The 16,701-nt window shown below is 28.8% G+C and overlaps 1 protein-coding gene across 3 annotated transcripts in view; it reads right to left on the reverse strand.

Annotated features, from left to right (window-relative positions):
* LOC129971495 (transmembrane protease serine 2-like) overlaps positions 1-16,701 on the reverse strand; it is a 121,847-nt gene that overhangs the window by 8,505 nt on the left and 96,641 nt on the right. For all 3 annotated transcript variants that reach the window (XM_056085322.1, XM_056085323.1, XM_056085321.1), the window contains exons 3-9: positions 13,857-13,995; positions 10,222-10,263; positions 9,340-9,585; positions 6,893-7,039; positions 5,558-5,662; positions 3,351-3,461; positions 2,348-2,492 (exon numbers count right to left, since the gene is read on the reverse strand). In XM_056085322.1, coding sequence (XP_055941297.1) covers positions 2,348-2,492; positions 3,351-3,461; positions 5,558-5,662; positions 6,893-7,039; positions 9,340-9,585; positions 10,222-10,263; positions 13,857-13,995 — 935 coding nt within the window. The remainder of the gene's footprint in view (positions 1-2,347; positions 2,493-3,350; positions 3,462-5,557; positions 5,663-6,892; positions 7,040-9,339; positions 9,586-10,221; positions 10,264-13,856; positions 13,996-16,701) is intronic.

Genomic DNA, 16,701 nt, shown 5'->3' on the forward strand with positions numbered 1-16,701 from the left:
GTCTACACTATAGATGCTAAATGTCTGTACTGAATTTTATCCATCCTGCTCTTTTGGTTTTGTAATTATCGAGTGAACTTATATTCGAACAGGCACACAGACAAACATCCTTAGAAAGGAATCAGCTCAAAATTTCATAGAAATTCGCAAATTTGGTGTGAAAACCATAAACCAAATTTCATCCATCTAGGCCAAAGAATTTTTGAGTTATCTTTTTTACAAACAATCAGACAGACGGAAATTTTCCAAAAATATGTTTTTCGAACTTTAGGAGATCTAACACGTGGAATTTCGTCAAAATCTCGAGTTCGATTTTTTTGCCGATTACTATACTTTTATTTTTAGTAATAATAATAATATCTATTACTGAAAAATATTATTTCTGTTAATACAATTTTTGAATATTGTTTGAAACGTATCTTTTCATCGAAGGTTTAAAAAGAATTTGACAGCATTTTTTTTTTTTTTTTTTTTTTTTTTTTTTACTTCTGCTTCATATACAAACAATTGCATTGTGCAATTTGCAGACGATTTTTTTTTCGCCTGAAAAGCATTTAGAAATATTATCCAAATATATTTAATTTTAAATATCTCTTAAAAAATAAAATTCTTCTAGATAAATTTTATTAATTTTTTTAAAATTTTAAAATAGATTTTTATTTTTACTATTACAAATTATATGAAATCAAATCCTATTATTAAATGTACAAAAGTAGATCCTATTATAATCAAAATTTTATAGAATTATAAAATTTTGTAGCAGTCTTATTTTCCAGCTGCTTTTGAATTTTCATGCACATTGATAGATTTATGAAGAATATCTTTATGCTTTGCATTTTATTTTTTTCATCAGTCTGCTTTCACCAGAACTGCTCAATTTCTTATGCCAATTGGCTGGTTTCATTCAACTTCTGAAAGTTCATTTATTAAAAGAGAAAAATGTATTGGAAAAAAATGATCAATTTAAAGTACAAATTAGTTTTTAAAATATTTTAATCATATTTAACAGCATTTGACTTGTTGAAATAGCTTAGCTTCAACAAAATAAATGACTAACAAATAAATTATTAATGAAACAAATTGGATATAATTTATATTTACGGTTTAAAAGATGTTTCCTAAAACGCTTAATTTTGCCTCAAATGAAATGCACTTTTAACAATCATTTTTAAAGTCAATAATTAACTTTATTTAAACTTATTTTTATTAATTTTCAAACTAAATATCATTAATAATAAATTCTTTTATGGAGTGTGCCAGTGGCTAACGCAGGAATAGTTAAAGAGCCGAAAGAGTAATCTATCTATGTCTAACAGCTCGTAAGGTGTCTGAATGTCACGAAGTGGTGTTAATAAAATTAATCTCCTTCTCAGAAAAAAATTAAAGATTGATGGCTCTTTCTTAAGAACAAGAACCATATGTTTATATACTCAATTTTTCTTACATGGTAATCACTTTCGGTATTTCATTTTTTACTTTCTCGTATATGTAGTATAAAGAAAGTATGCTAAACGTCGAAAAATTCGAACACGACATTTTGGCGAATCTCCACGTTTTAGACCTCCCTAAGTTCGAAAAATATAATTTTAGAAAATGTCTGTCTGTCTTGCTGTTTTTAACAAATATAAATCAACAACGATTTGAGCGAAATGGTTGAAATTTGGTATACGGTCTTTACATCAGATTTGCAGATTTCTGTCAAATTTTGAATAGCATCTGTTTAGAGGAAGTCCGTCTGTCTATCTGAATGAATTTAAGTTAATACGATTACAAAACAAAGGGAGCTAAATATATAAAATTTTGTACACAGATTTAACGTCTATAGTAGAGACACTTTTCATATTTTGATCCGAATTCAACTAGCGTTGACTGCTTATCTTTCTGTACTTTTATAAACATGTAAACGTGGTATTTTTTAAAAAAAATTTCACTATTTAAACATATTAAAATTGTTCTGATATTTGAAGCGTATAAGTATAGTTTTGTGCCAAATCCTTGTTTTAACCGGTTGGAAAAACACGTGTCTAAAACACATATTTGATTTTCGGATACTATTAACGCATGCCAAAGGTTTATCGCCAAAAAAAAAAAAAAGACTCGCCAAGAATGACAAAGTAGATTCATTAAGAATGCTAAATTCACACCAAAAGCTAATATTTCTTAATTATTGTACGCCAATGGCATGTGAGGTTTCTTTGGCAGGAGAAGTTTATTACAGAGTATGCGAGAAAGTTTTGGGACTGGTTTATGGTAAAAATAGTTAAAGCAGTTACTAATTTAATTATTCTTAACATATTGTTCAATCAGCGAAATGTTGTTAGTGGACGTTAAAACAATTTTGACTTACGTGTATCCCAGCATTTCGCATGCTCTTGGGCTCATAGAGGCAGTGTCCCACTGATCTCCACACACTGGTTGCCAACTGTCTGTTATCAGGCTATAGGCTTCTAAACGGCCTTCTCCGAATCGCTCCGCTTCTCCAGTCAACCGAACTTAAAATGCAAACGATTATTTTCTATTTCAAAAATTTTCGCTTAACAAAAAGGCAAACGATTATTTTCTATTTCAAAAATTTTCGCTTGACGGAAAGGCAAAGGTTTTCATTTCAATTTTTTTTTTTCGCTTGCTGTATTAATAAATGTAGTAGCTGTAATTTAGCAGCGTTAAGGAGTTACGCCAAATATGGTTAAATTGTTTAAATAAATGAATGCATTGGAAAACATTTAAAAGAATTAAATTAAAAATAAAGCTATTTTAATATAGAAATCTATGGAGAAGTTATTGATGTGAATAATTAAAAATTCAAATGTATACGTATATAAGATTATTAGTTCTTATTTTCTCATTTTAAAATGTAAAAACCATATACTGGTATATTTTGTATTTTAGATGGTCGTCTGGTTTTTAAACTAGAAACCAAACGATTTACAATCGATGCAGCTAATTTTTTTAAAGATTTAAAAGAAATTACAATGAAAAACTATAACTATTTTAAGAACAAGATCTCTCAGAAAAAAATTCAGAAATACTATGGCATAGATGAATAAATAAAATAACTAATATATAACCAAAATCGATGCATTCAATATTTTTTTCTCTTAATGAACCGATTACAACGCTTTTTAATAATAAAAAACAAAATTTTTTCACTTTATAAATCTGCGTCTTAATTATCACCCCAAGCACACTAAATATAGTTTCTTTTCACAACAATTAATTCCTACCAGAAATTATTAATTAATTAAATGCTGATTTCGAAATCTTATTCAATTTATCTAGATAATTAGCCGATAAAACGCATTCATTCTAAATGTTATATACTTTTTAAAAAGAATTAAAAATTTTCTTACGGCATCTCCTTTCTTCTCTTCCATCTGGACAGTCTTTAATGCCATCACAAACCAAGTCCTTGTCAATGCAGGTACCATGTCCGCAATAAAATTGGTCGGGTCCACAGTTACCTTGGGGAAAAAAAAATAATTTAATAAGAAAATTTAGAAAGTCATATTTGTTTTTTATGCATTTATTCTAAATGCCTAATAATTGTATCTTTCTAGATATCAAAACTCTGATATTTTTTAACTGGACACTGAAAGTTTACTGTACAATGCAATTGGCAATTGTTTAGCATTATTTCCACTATCCGGTTATATTGTTATTGATTATAAACACTTACTTTTCTCGCATCGGCAACAACATGTAATATTAAAAAAATATTTCTTGAATCTATCTCGATGTTCGATGAAGGTCTCGTGTTCAATGAATTTTTTTTTAATTCTGAAAAAGTTTTGTCGAAAGGAGCTTACATCATTAAAAAACAGTTAAAGAATAAACTCTTTTGTGACTTTTATTTCATTTAGGAAAATGTTTACTCGTAAGTCCTCTTGAAACATTGAAGTTCGTGATATATTTTTTATTCTAGCCGCCTTTAGCGACCAGCTTATTCATCCACAATACTGCCCTATATGGCTTTTAGACTATGGATAAGGAATGCATTTGTTTTTAATAAGATTGAAATAAATTAAATGAAATCAGTCTACAACAAATTAATGCATGATCGACTAAAAATGTTATATGTTACTATTAGAATGTATAATTTAGTTATTCCATACAATTTCTAGTTATTTCATGAAATAACTTATTATAATGTGGGAACTAACGGAATTTCTTGTTTTAACGATGCATGTTATAGTGATTAACTAGATTAAGCCTAATTTTTCGCAGGATTAAACACGTTTGACCACAGAATCATGATTTCGTTTATCGTTCTTATCTATGACTAAGTGAAGATTTCGGTAAGGTGGTGAATACTTTTTCGAGCATTTCCATTGGTATTTTGCAACTCCATTTTAGCTAAAACTTAAGCTGAATCAATTGTAATTGTCAAAGCTCTCAATGAAATAATCTAAAACGTTCGTAAGATGATTTGCTTACATTCACTTGTTGCCATTCGACAATAATTAATAAGACTAATTTTTGTGTCATGCAGGTAGTACATTATATATAAAGATTATAGACTTGTTTCAAATGAATATTTTCTTCTTTCACTTTATAAGTGCCAAAGCCCAAAAAGTAGAATAGCCGAATTTCATGAATGATTTTCTGTTTTCGGTTTTTTCAGTATGCAATACTAAGATTAAAATATAATAGTTTGATTTATCGCAATTGCACAAATGATTTCAATTATCTTGGCCAGTTAATGAAAATATTTTAAATTCTGCTGATTTATGTATTTACTAGCAATTTATATGTATAATCTCATAATTAAATTAGTAAAACATTTGTGAAAGTCACTTTACTTGTTTCGTTTCATTTCGGAAAATTAATTTTTTTCTACAAGTCAGATTCCTCGCAAGACCACTTGACCAGGAGTTATCAAATTTGGTGCAGATATACTTTTTGAAGGGTGAAAGCTGTTTTATTTTTGAAATTTCAATTAAAACTATAATTAATAAAAAAATTAAGGGATATTTTAGAGTTTTTCAGTGATAACTTCAGAAACTATTATTGCAAAACTAATTTTTTCATCATTTTAAAATTTAATGATACCAATTTAGTTATTGTGCAGTTTTTCAACCAGAATTTTGGCAATTTTTTAAAAAAAATATTTTTTTGCATAATTGTTAATAGATAATAATAGATTTTATAATTGCATTGAAAAATAATCTGTTGTTTAAGTTTCATCAAATATTTAATTACGTAATTTTCTTCAATTGTTGAAAACTAAAGAGAAATTCTGTTTATATCTCCACAAATTACATGAAGAATAAAGTTGCATCATAGCGAGAGACAACGTACATCAGATGATAGATTACAGAGTAGTGGCATTATGGGATTTGATTCCATTAAGAATATTCATTTGCAGGTAAATACAACAAATATAAGAAAATCAAAAATATTTTTTTGAGGCAATTGTGAAAAAAAAAGGATTAAAAATATGCATACAATTAAAATTAAATAGAAACAGTATTTCTGGAGAATCAGACGGTGGCCAACGACCAAAAAATTCAATTGTGAGAATTTCTCATTTTTAATATTTCAAACTAGGAATTCTTACTGCAGTTTCTTTCATCTGCTCCATCTGTACAATCAGAGAAGCCGTCGCATACCCAGGACTGAGGAAGACACCGTGTTTTATCACACCGAAATCCATTAATGCAGGCTGGAATGAAAGAAAATATATCATTGCGTTTTTATTACTTATTTCGTCCGTATAGGATCATAAAACTAATATAATGCAAGCAAATACATTTAGGGAATTAAATCAAATTATTTCCTTATAAAATATTCAAAATACTAAGAAACCAAACAAAGATTTTTTTTTGGTATGAATTCAAAATATTTTTTATATAAAATATCTACAGTGAAACTGAAAATATAACAATGAAATTTATTTTAAGGTGAAATTTATCTGGATTGAATGTTTTCTAAAATCGCTTGCACAATGAGAAGATCAAAAATTTTTTGTTGTTGTTGCTTCTAATGGCACTTGTTATACATAAGCCCACTGACTTTAGAAGGCAGTGATTTTAAGCCAAGGGTGCGTCTCTTGTTTTACCAGTAGCGCCGTCCAGGGACAAGAGTGCGACTTAGCTACACAAACGTCACAACCCTTTTTACGGGGCGGACTTCATTCATGCATTTCATTCACTCATCCACAGATCGTAATTTAGACCTGAATCAGAGAACGATCACCTCTGATCCAGTACCCCCAGTGGTATTATACTCGACATGGAGGACTTTGTGACCACGACAGATTTATACGTGCGCCAGCCATCACACACATAGAGAGTCTTTATATTATATTATGTATCAGAAGTATTTAGATAACGAAGCGTTTTTAAGTGATTTTTGCCTTTTTAAATACGTAATTTTATTTGTTTGATTAAAACTTAAAATTCAGTAATTCGATGCGCGTGTCTGATACGTCATTGTATGCGAAGAAGTTAATCTATATCTTCTCACTACTTTGTAGGAATTTTTAACAATAAAATTTTTTTAAAAAAATGCATAAAACATCGAAATGATGCACCATCTTGAATGATGACAGTGGTAAGACATCCGATGCAAAGGGTTAATATTTCCATATCATACCCACCTAAATGATAACGAGTATTAAATTTATTACTGTTTATGCGGCAATACCTCGGGTGGAATCGGGTCGATTCTATGACCCCAACTCTAAACACTCTAGACAAAGACAGAATTACTGTGACTGCGAGGAACACAGTCCTATTTTTAGAGAGAAAAAAAAAAAAAAACGACAGGAATGTTTGATTTAAACTCAGTAGGAAAGAAAACTTTCAATTAGCATGTATTATTTAGAAAAACCGACTACCACAAGCATGCATGCAGCATTCACTTACTGAAAAAAAAAAAGGAAACTGATTACCTCTGGCGGTCATGTCCAAATTCCTCATCTGCTCGTGTCCTATGCAAATGTCCGGGTCTGGAGATTCGGGCAGGTCGTCGCAGATCAGCTCATCAGGCCAGGAAACGGAGAACACACCGAGGAAAAAGTCGCATTTCCTAATGGTTTCTGCAGAAGAGATTACCAAAAGTCATTAGAGGAGATTATCAATTAAATGTTACTGATTTGTGTTGGAAGTTGTAATCAAAACAGATTGAATTTTCTTTTTGCACATTTGTTTCGAAGTGAAGGATTAATCGAAATTCTGAGTTGATTAATTGATAAGTATTTATAAATTTAAATTATTAAAATTTTCGTTTACAGTCTAGAAATAAGAAAATATGGAACTTCTTCAATTTTAACCTTTTAAAAGGACATTTTTTTTCAATCATGTTGTATTAAAATATTTTTAGGATTGAAATTGGCTTAAGAAAGATGATTAATTCAGCTTAAGTAATACATTTAATTTTATTTATTAATTTGGTTAATTAATTACTAAGTAACAAATCAAGACACAACATTTTTGGTAAGATAAGGAATTGAAGAATCTAAGTTTCTGTCTCATCGAAAAATTTGTTAGAATGTATGCCAACCTACATAGCTTCATATAAAGATACATGAATTTGGTGGTAAGCATATTTCCTATGGCCCTATAGTCTGTGTATTTTCTGTAGTTGGTTCAAGGTCACATTTTCTACCTCGTTATTGGTTGTCGTACCAGTAACGCGGTAGAAAATATGACCTTGAAGCGCCTACAGAAAATACACAGAAAGGGATAAATAACTATTATACTACCAGAAGGAGTAACAAATATAGTTTCAGATACACGTGTTTTTGATTGTTAATAAAACTCATTTCTTTTTATAAGAACAAGTAATATTTATAATCCTAATATTAATGGAAATTATTATAGTTATGTATGTTATTGCAATCTTTTCTTTAACAATTACTCAAATTCAACAAAAATTCTCAAACATAATATTTAAGAAAAGAAAGAAAGTAATGTTACGTCTTCAAAGCGTAAAGATTAATTAAAGATTCAATTAATTAGTAATTAATGGGATTTTGCTGTTTTTCTCTATAATTTAGGAGCAAATTATCCGAAAAGAAATATTTAGGGAATTTTATCATTTTAATGATATTAATTTTTATTTCCTACAATTTTTTTAAATACAATGTAACAAATATTTGAATAGATGCAGACGATTTTTTTAAAACAAGACTACTACATACGATAAACTGTTAGCAAAAAAAAAAAAAAAAAAAAAAGGGGGGGGAAAAAACCGTAAGAAAAATTTAAATGCAGACGCTTAACAATTTATATCAAGATTAAGTATTAATTTATTGTCATGCTTTTTTATTAATGAAAAATTAATTGTTTAATGATTATTTTCGAAGCATTTATTTAGAAAATATTATTAAATCACAGAGAAAATTATCTATCAGTGATTTAAAAAAAACATGTATGATGTCAACGATATTCTGATTTTAATATAAAAAAATATTTCAGACTGCAAAAGGATTTATGTATTATAATATTTTACACAACAGTAGTTTTTACTTTAAATATATTAGACAACACGTTATTTTAATCCTGAGTAACGCTTAGTGTATCAGTTCTAAAATATAAAAATATATTATTTTTATAATAAAAGCAAAAAATCACGTGATGTTCTTCGATTATTGAAATGTAAGAAAGGCGAAATCTGCTAATTACTTGAGCAGTTTACATGAGAAATTAGCAACTGAAATTAGAAGGTATATTATTATAATGATTATATATATTATAAGACAAGGTCAATTTTGATAAATTACCTGGATATTTTAGTTTTTAACGGCATTACGATCCTTCTTGGGATTCGACTCGTTTAGAAAGGTTTATAAAATAAGGCACAAAATAAAAAGAACAGCTTTAGAACTGTTAAAATAACATCGCTTTAACGTCTAAGTTGTTTTTACAGTTTGACGTCTAAAAGCATTTTATTGGAAGAATTATAAATATCAGATTATTATAAGGAATTTAGTTGAAACTAAACACAACTGATATTCCCAGAAAACTAATTGAGTCTGAACTAATCATATGTAACAAATGGAACACGTATATTAAAATGGAACAAGAATGTTAGAAGAATATTAGAATGGAATAAGAATGTTAGAAGAATATTAGAATGGAATAAGTATATTAGAATGAAATAAGGATATTAAAAGAATATTATAATGGAATAAAGTTTTGAAATATAATAATAAATAGAAAGCAGAAAACTGGTAATTTTTGGAAATCACCAGTTTTCTGGACATTTTGTGTCTGGAAATTCTACAGACACAGTTTATAAATTCGCATCTGGAATCTTTATAGGGGAAATGTGTGTGGCCAGTACGAGGGGTTGACCCTGGATTCACTCAATTCATGAAATATTTGTCCTACATACCTTGGCAGAGTGATCTGCAAGGAGGGACCAATCTCCCCTCTTCCATGCATTTTGGAGCGTAAATTGAGCAGAGGAAGAGTGGCAGCAGAGAATAACACTTCACACTGACCAGAGGTTCGTATCTGGCAATAGCTTCACTCGCCTCGTTCTGATTGATGTGCCCGAGCGTGTTCGGGTACACTGTGTACGCGTAGGGAACTTTGTACTTGTGACACAGAGGTAGACGTAATGAACTACAGCCTTTACCTGAAATTAAAAGAATGGGAAGTTAGCCATTTTCTAATGAGCCATTTCTTCTATTACTAATCAGATAATAAAAAATATATAATTTAAATAAGATACTGACTTTCCAATATCTTTTATTTGCTTAAAATTTTTTTCTCTTTCTAATTAAGTTTAGTAATCAAAGTGTTCGTAAATTAGCTTTGTTAGTAAGTTAGTAACATTTTAAATATCAGCTGCAGATGCATCAAATGAATTTTACTCACATGTAGTAGTCAAATACTTTCATAGATGGCGCCAGTAGCATAATATAATTATTTTAGAAGCAGACGATTTTTTCAAAAATCATCCAATAATGAAAATCGTCAAGTTCTAATCTCGCAACGATTATTTTTTGGCCTCCCATTAATACAGCAAATTGTGCTAAAAGTTTTTCAAATAAAATTTTTTTAGTTAATTGAATACGAATGCATCTCCATAAATTCGTGCACAAATTTTTTCGATTTTCCGGATTCTTAATCAGCAGAACTATGATCAATAGCTTTTTTTTTTTTTCTTTTTTTCTAAGAAACGTTTAATCAGAAATTTATTTTTATACTTTTTTTCATAAAATATAAGTAATATGCATAAAAATGTAAACAGTTAAAATGAGCAACTTACTTTCTTTAATAGGTTCTTCTACGTAAATATCCCTTGGTAGGACTAAGGAATAAAAAAAAAATCTTGTGTTAACCACTAACTTTCATTTTATACAAGGACAATTAAAAAATTTTTTTGTACATAAGGAATTAATATATCCTTCGTATTCTTTCATGGGGAAATGTTTAAAATGTATTTACTTTATTATTAACTAAATCATCTCTAATTTTATAAATAAATTCATTTAAATACGTAGGAACAATTTTTATTATTGAAAAAAAAGTTGATTCTCCACTGGTTACTCAATTTCCACACAATATTAAGAAAATATAGGATAATTATTATATAATTTGTCCAAAATTCACTCAAGATATAAATTTTGCGCCAATTGTGCACAAATTTTGACAAGGAAAACAAAAGACAATGTGACAGCTGACAGATCAGGATTATTAAAAAATTAAACACAATTGAAATGAATGACACGTTTTTATGGTAAAGAAATATTTTAAAATTAATGATGGTTTGGCAGCTCAGTTCGTAATTTTCGTATAAAATGTGATAATTGTCTCAAGCCATGCAACTATTTAATTGCTGCTTGTATCATTTCTTGCTCATATAATTCCCTATTTTGATTATCAAGATTGATCGCACAGATCATTCGATTTAACTCTGTTGGACTCTTTCCTTTGGGGTTATTTAAAGTCTAAAGTTTACGCCAACAAATTCATGACCATCCACATCTTGAAGGAGGAAACTGAGCGCTGTATCAACAAAATTCACCAACATTTATGCAAAACGATAATTGGGAAAAGAAAAATATAGTCCAACTGTATTAAATCGCATGATCTGGGCGGCCAATTCCATTCCTTATTTTCGACTAAAATTGTTAATTGTTATTGCCAGACCTTTATTTTTTTTAAATATAGCTCAGAAATGAACACGTATTGTTCTTTTGTGCAGTGCTCTATTTTTAATAACCCTAAACTCTCAGTTGCCATATTGTCTTTTTTTCCGTTGGAAACACTTTATCGTACAAATGGTACGAAATTCAAATTTTGAGTGAATTTCGAAGCATTTTTTAGTATTTAAACTGCGATAATTATATATAAATCCAGTAATTTATACGTTTATATTTATTTATTATTATAATTTTCATAAAAATGTATGTGTTTCTATGAAATAGTGGACTTGATCTTTTACAAGTCGAGGTAAAATCGTCAGCCTTTGCTCAGGAAATACAGTTTTTTTAAACTTCGAATAGGACCATAAACAATTATATAAGCAATTTTACATCATGTTTTATGGTCCTTACCCATGGAAAACTATAGATTTAGCTTTTCTGAGAATATTACGGAAAAAATTTCGTCTCCTGCAAATTTGTAAAAGTGATTATAGCTCCTTTTCTAAATGACCGAATCCATTACTACCAATAACAGTAGTACTACTACCAATGAGAATAGCACTGTTCTTTCTACTAGAATGAACATTTAAGAGGGGATTTTTTTTTTACTCTCAGGTATTGACTTTTGGCTGCTAAAAAAACTAAAATTAAGGACACTAGATAATTCAGCGAACAATGCCTTAATCTATGGAAAAAATTTCCATAATTTTTCCATTTTCAAATAAGAGAAGATCCCTCTTTTCTAAACCCAGACGACTCCATATTAATATAAAAAGATGTGGCCGTTATTATGTCCAGCTGTTATTTGCTCTTCTTCGGATACTTATTACCTTCTCTAGGGAAGATTAATTTTTTTCGTTTTTTTTCCTCTTTTCTTTTCTTTGAGGTGCAACACTTCTTCAACTGAAAAGAGACATCTGTGACAGTCACATCGCTCATAATTGCTTCGCGTTTCCAGTGTGTCGCTGCACTTTTTTTTCTCCCTCTCCTTTTGTCCTGCTAATGAAGGCCACCGCTTCGACACTTGCGACGTCGAAATTTGTCCCCAGAAGATGGTTGATTTATACGAGAGCTGTAAGTGGAAGATTCGAGCGTAATTTGTTTTCTATTAATAATATTTGTAACAAAAAATCGATGACGCTTTTACTGTATATCTTGGCACAAAAATATATGTAATGGTTTTTGTCTCAGATGTAGCCTTATTTCTTTCCAAGATAAAAGAAACAATAATCCTGGGAAATTTCAAAGAGTTCTGTTGATGATTTTAACTAGGTATTTTCATTTAACTAGATTTGTAAAAATAGAAATTTGTTATCGATTTTTTTTTTCATTCACTTTCTGATGCTGTAAAATTTTAGAATTTTTGTATACTTTCGTATTCTCAGTCACAATACATTATTTTTAATATTGCCAGAACTCAATGAACAATTAATCGATTAATTTCATTAAATTTTGATTCTGTAGTAATGATATTGAATTTAAAAAAATCTCTCGTTTTAAGATTCTTTAATATTAAAATAATGAATTTAAAATTAATGATTAAAAAGTGATTAATAATTAAAATAAAAATTCCAATACGTTAGTCAAGAGTGTGTTGAAAATACTTTTTATTACATTTATTAAAGCATACGATAGAGATAAATTTTGATATTTCTTCTAAAAAGAAATTTGATAATAATTTTTTCATTTTAAAATCGAATTTTTCCATTATTGTTTTGACAATAATTTATTTCAAATAATTGCATTGATGTAATGCACTTTTATCTAAATTAAAATACATTCAGTTAAGAAAAAAGAATATTACTTCTACGATTGATTGTTTTGTTAGAAAAATTGATGAGTATTAAAACAATAATGTACAAGATTATAATGTCATCATTATTTAATTCCAGTAATGAAGTAAAGAAAAACCTAAAGAAATTTTTTATTTTATCATTTAAAATAATTAATTCATAGAAATTAATATGCAAATGCAAACGATTTTTTACGTTGTTTTTTTACGTAGCAAACGATTTATTTATTTGTGAGCATAATTTAAATAAACTAATTTATTGCAAACGATTTATAAACTTATTTATTATATTATCAATCTATACGAGCTCGTATTCCAGATAATTTTTTTAAAACCATGTGTTTTAATTTTTGTTTCACATCTGTTCTCAGTTTTCAACAAAATTAAGGTGAATATAAAGCACACATTCTAAAGAGCTGAACGAATATTATTTTTTCATAAAGGAAGCAGAACACTTTGGAAGAATTTTATTTAGTAGTTTATATATGAACGCTCTAAATTCAGTTATTAGATGAAGAGTTTATAAAAAATAAAAATGGTTCTTTAGGGAAAAACATTTCTTATAAAATGCTTCTTTATAAAAAGGCTTCTTTACGAAGCGATATAATTTTACATTTAAAAATATGTATAAAGCTTCCTCTGTTGCCATGCATAATAATGCAATTTGTTTAGTCATTGTTCCAATTAAAATATCCATGGATATTTGTATCTATGAATTCATATATATTTATATCTATGGATTCCATTCTTTGCTTAAAATTACATTTTTTATCATCTTTTTGAAATTTAATGAATGGTTCAATATTTAACAATATCATGCCTAGAAACGGAATTTTTGTCACGAAACAACCATCAGAAAAAAAGCATTTACTTTAAAAAAAAAATCCAATAAATCTTTAAACCAGACGAAATCAATAGCATTCTTTAAGCAATCAGATGCACGAAAACGGCATCGATTCTTACTTCTCAGGTACCATAGTAAGAAGAGTGTTAAGAGTAAGACGACGAACACTAAGTTGAGGACCACGAGGAAGATTTTCCACCTGCTCCGGGGCCTGTTGGAACCTTTCCAATCGTCCGATTCCCCCTGTGCTAAGGGACACTGCAAAAGAGATGAGCAAGGCGTGAATAATAGATAGAGTGATAGCAGATAATGGTAAACTTCGGGCATGATGGACGTTTGAATGTTGTTGCTTCATCGAACCACAAGGCCGCGGTGCCATTAAGAAAATTATTTTACCGTTAAAGATGTTCTCGAGAAGTTGCGGGAAAAGGCTTTTAATGGAAAATTGGAGTGGAATCGGGACATGGGTAAGTGATCGCGTGTTGTGTCGTCGTCGAATCTCTGGTGTTTTATATGTTCTATTATTCTTTTTTATACAGTATCGTTTTTAGTTCATAAAGAAGATTTTTTTTTTACATTCTTTGATAAGAATATTTCTATGAAGTTCAATAATAAAGTTGGCCCTTCTATTTTATTACATATTGTAAAAAACAACCAGGCTATAAAGAAATAAAAGAAAAATAACAACAAAACAGAAACTTCTATATAAACAGAAACTTCTGCATGAGATTTATAAAGAAAATAATCTAAATCTTTATCAGTCATAATCATTATTATCACTTATCATTAGAATCAATCTAAATCTAATAAAAAAAAATCCCTCATTGAGAATGTAAAGAGAGAATGCTGATTCTAATCGTAGTTTGGCACTATTTTTAAATCGTTAGAGACAGGTATATATTTCTATTTGAAAAAAAGCTTCTAATGATGTCAACTATATTTCATGTTGTTTGAATCAACACATGTACTTCTGAAAAAACGGCATGTCCTTCTATTTCATTAACTTTATTTTGTAAAACGTTTTTGACGCATAAGCAAGCTAAACAAAAAAAAAAGTTCCAAACTTCAATAACTAAAACTGACAGAGTTAGGAAATTCGAATTTAATTATTTTAGGCCAATCACATTTAGGAAACCTCAGGAGTTGTGATGGATTAAAATGGTCTAAAATTATTTAAAGTAGGGATTGGCAACGCTTCATCACTTGGTCTGTCTTCTTTGAAGAAATGTATAGATTTCTGTTGTTTAACCTATTCACTGCCAGGCAAATTTACAGCGTCTTGCCCTGAGTGCCAAGGTCAATCTAAAATTGCAGCACACACGACGAGATATCTCGTAGCCAGCAGTTTTGGTATACACGCTTGCTATGAGACATCTCGTAGTCGGCAGTGAATGGATTAAAATTGTAGAAAGTCAAGAATATTTCAGTAAATTTGGCTAAGAACACACAAGGAGAGTTATATAAAAATTCAGGCATCATAATTTTTTTTCAAAATTGATATCTATTGATTCAAATAATCTAAAACATAGTTTTTACATTTTGTTTCAATTTTTACCATTTATCCAACTAAAAATATATACCAAACTCTAACGATTTATGAATAAACTTTGGGTCATGGTTAGAGCGGATACCCTATGTATCACGGATAATGTATGGATTTCAGACATTTTATAGAAAGGGATAATTGTCTACATTATCTGATTTGTTTTAATAATACACATTTATCTTTAAAGTTTCAGTACAATTATATGATTATGTATTCATAATTCTTTGCATTTCACCTAAATAATGAGTTATTTTTGAAGACCATAAAGAATCTTAAACAGAAAAATCCAGTAAATTAAGTGTCAAAATATTAATTTATTGAAAATATTTCATTAGGAACAATAAAAATAGTCGGGAAACTGCAATATTTAGGAATTCGTTTTTTGATTGCAGACGATTTGGGATTTAAAATTGATTCGAAAAATGTGATTGCTTAGTAATTACATTGATCTTTCAGCGTTAAACTACGTTAAAACAATTTTAAAGCATTGCCAGTTTTATAGACAAACATGTGTATTCATAAAACAACTGAATTCATCAGTATTATAGAACTTTAAACTAAACTTTACATAGACGAGTTCTTTTTTCTAAAGAATATTATATGTTATGTTACATATTTCTCTAAACTCATTATACGTTTTCTCTAAAGAGCATTAATGACCAAAAGATTATAATTTTTATTTCAACGGAAAGGATAAAAATTCATAAATTTATCTCCTAAGAATTTTCAGTATACATATTTATACGTTATAATATTTATTAAATAAGAAAGCAGACCTATCAGCGATTAAAAACAAATTGATATCTAGTCATTTAATAAAGACTTTGAGGTTCAGTTTTAATGATTGTAAAAGCGTATTATAAAATTGGCAGGAATTATTTGCCTATCCTTGTAAAGTCTTTATATAGAAACTTTGTTAGTTCAATGTTTGTAAAGCACTTACAAAAATCAAAACTATGGTCATAATGGTAATTAATTATTTGCTGTGGGTATATCTTCGTGTCTTCACAACACAAACACATAGAAAGTGGCATGAGCATTAATGTCTATCTACCATGTTGAGATAGACATTCTTTCCCATTGGTTGAAACTGTATCTGAAGTCATTATGTATTCTGAAAATATGATAGTAACAAATCTTTTCACATCAAGACAAACTACCCTGCTTGAAGTGATATTACAATCACCTGTCAAAAATAACTGCAAACCATTTAACTAGCATGTCGTCATATTATTTGATATGATGTCATATATATATTTGCTTGAGAAGACGTGCAGTAGTTTTCACAATTAAACTAACAATACGAATTTGACGTGTTTCAAGTAAACGATAAAAATCTGAATTTTGATTTTTACGTGTGAAAATTAAGCCCTGAGAATAAGTGAGACCTTTTACATAATTCATGCGAAATATTTAAT

This window comes from Argiope bruennichi, chromosome 6, assembly GCF_947563725.1.
Source record: "Argiope bruennichi chromosome 6, qqArgBrue1.1, whole genome shotgun sequence".
Taxonomy (NCBI): domain Eukaryota; kingdom Metazoa; phylum Arthropoda; class Arachnida; order Araneae; family Araneidae; genus Argiope; species Argiope bruennichi.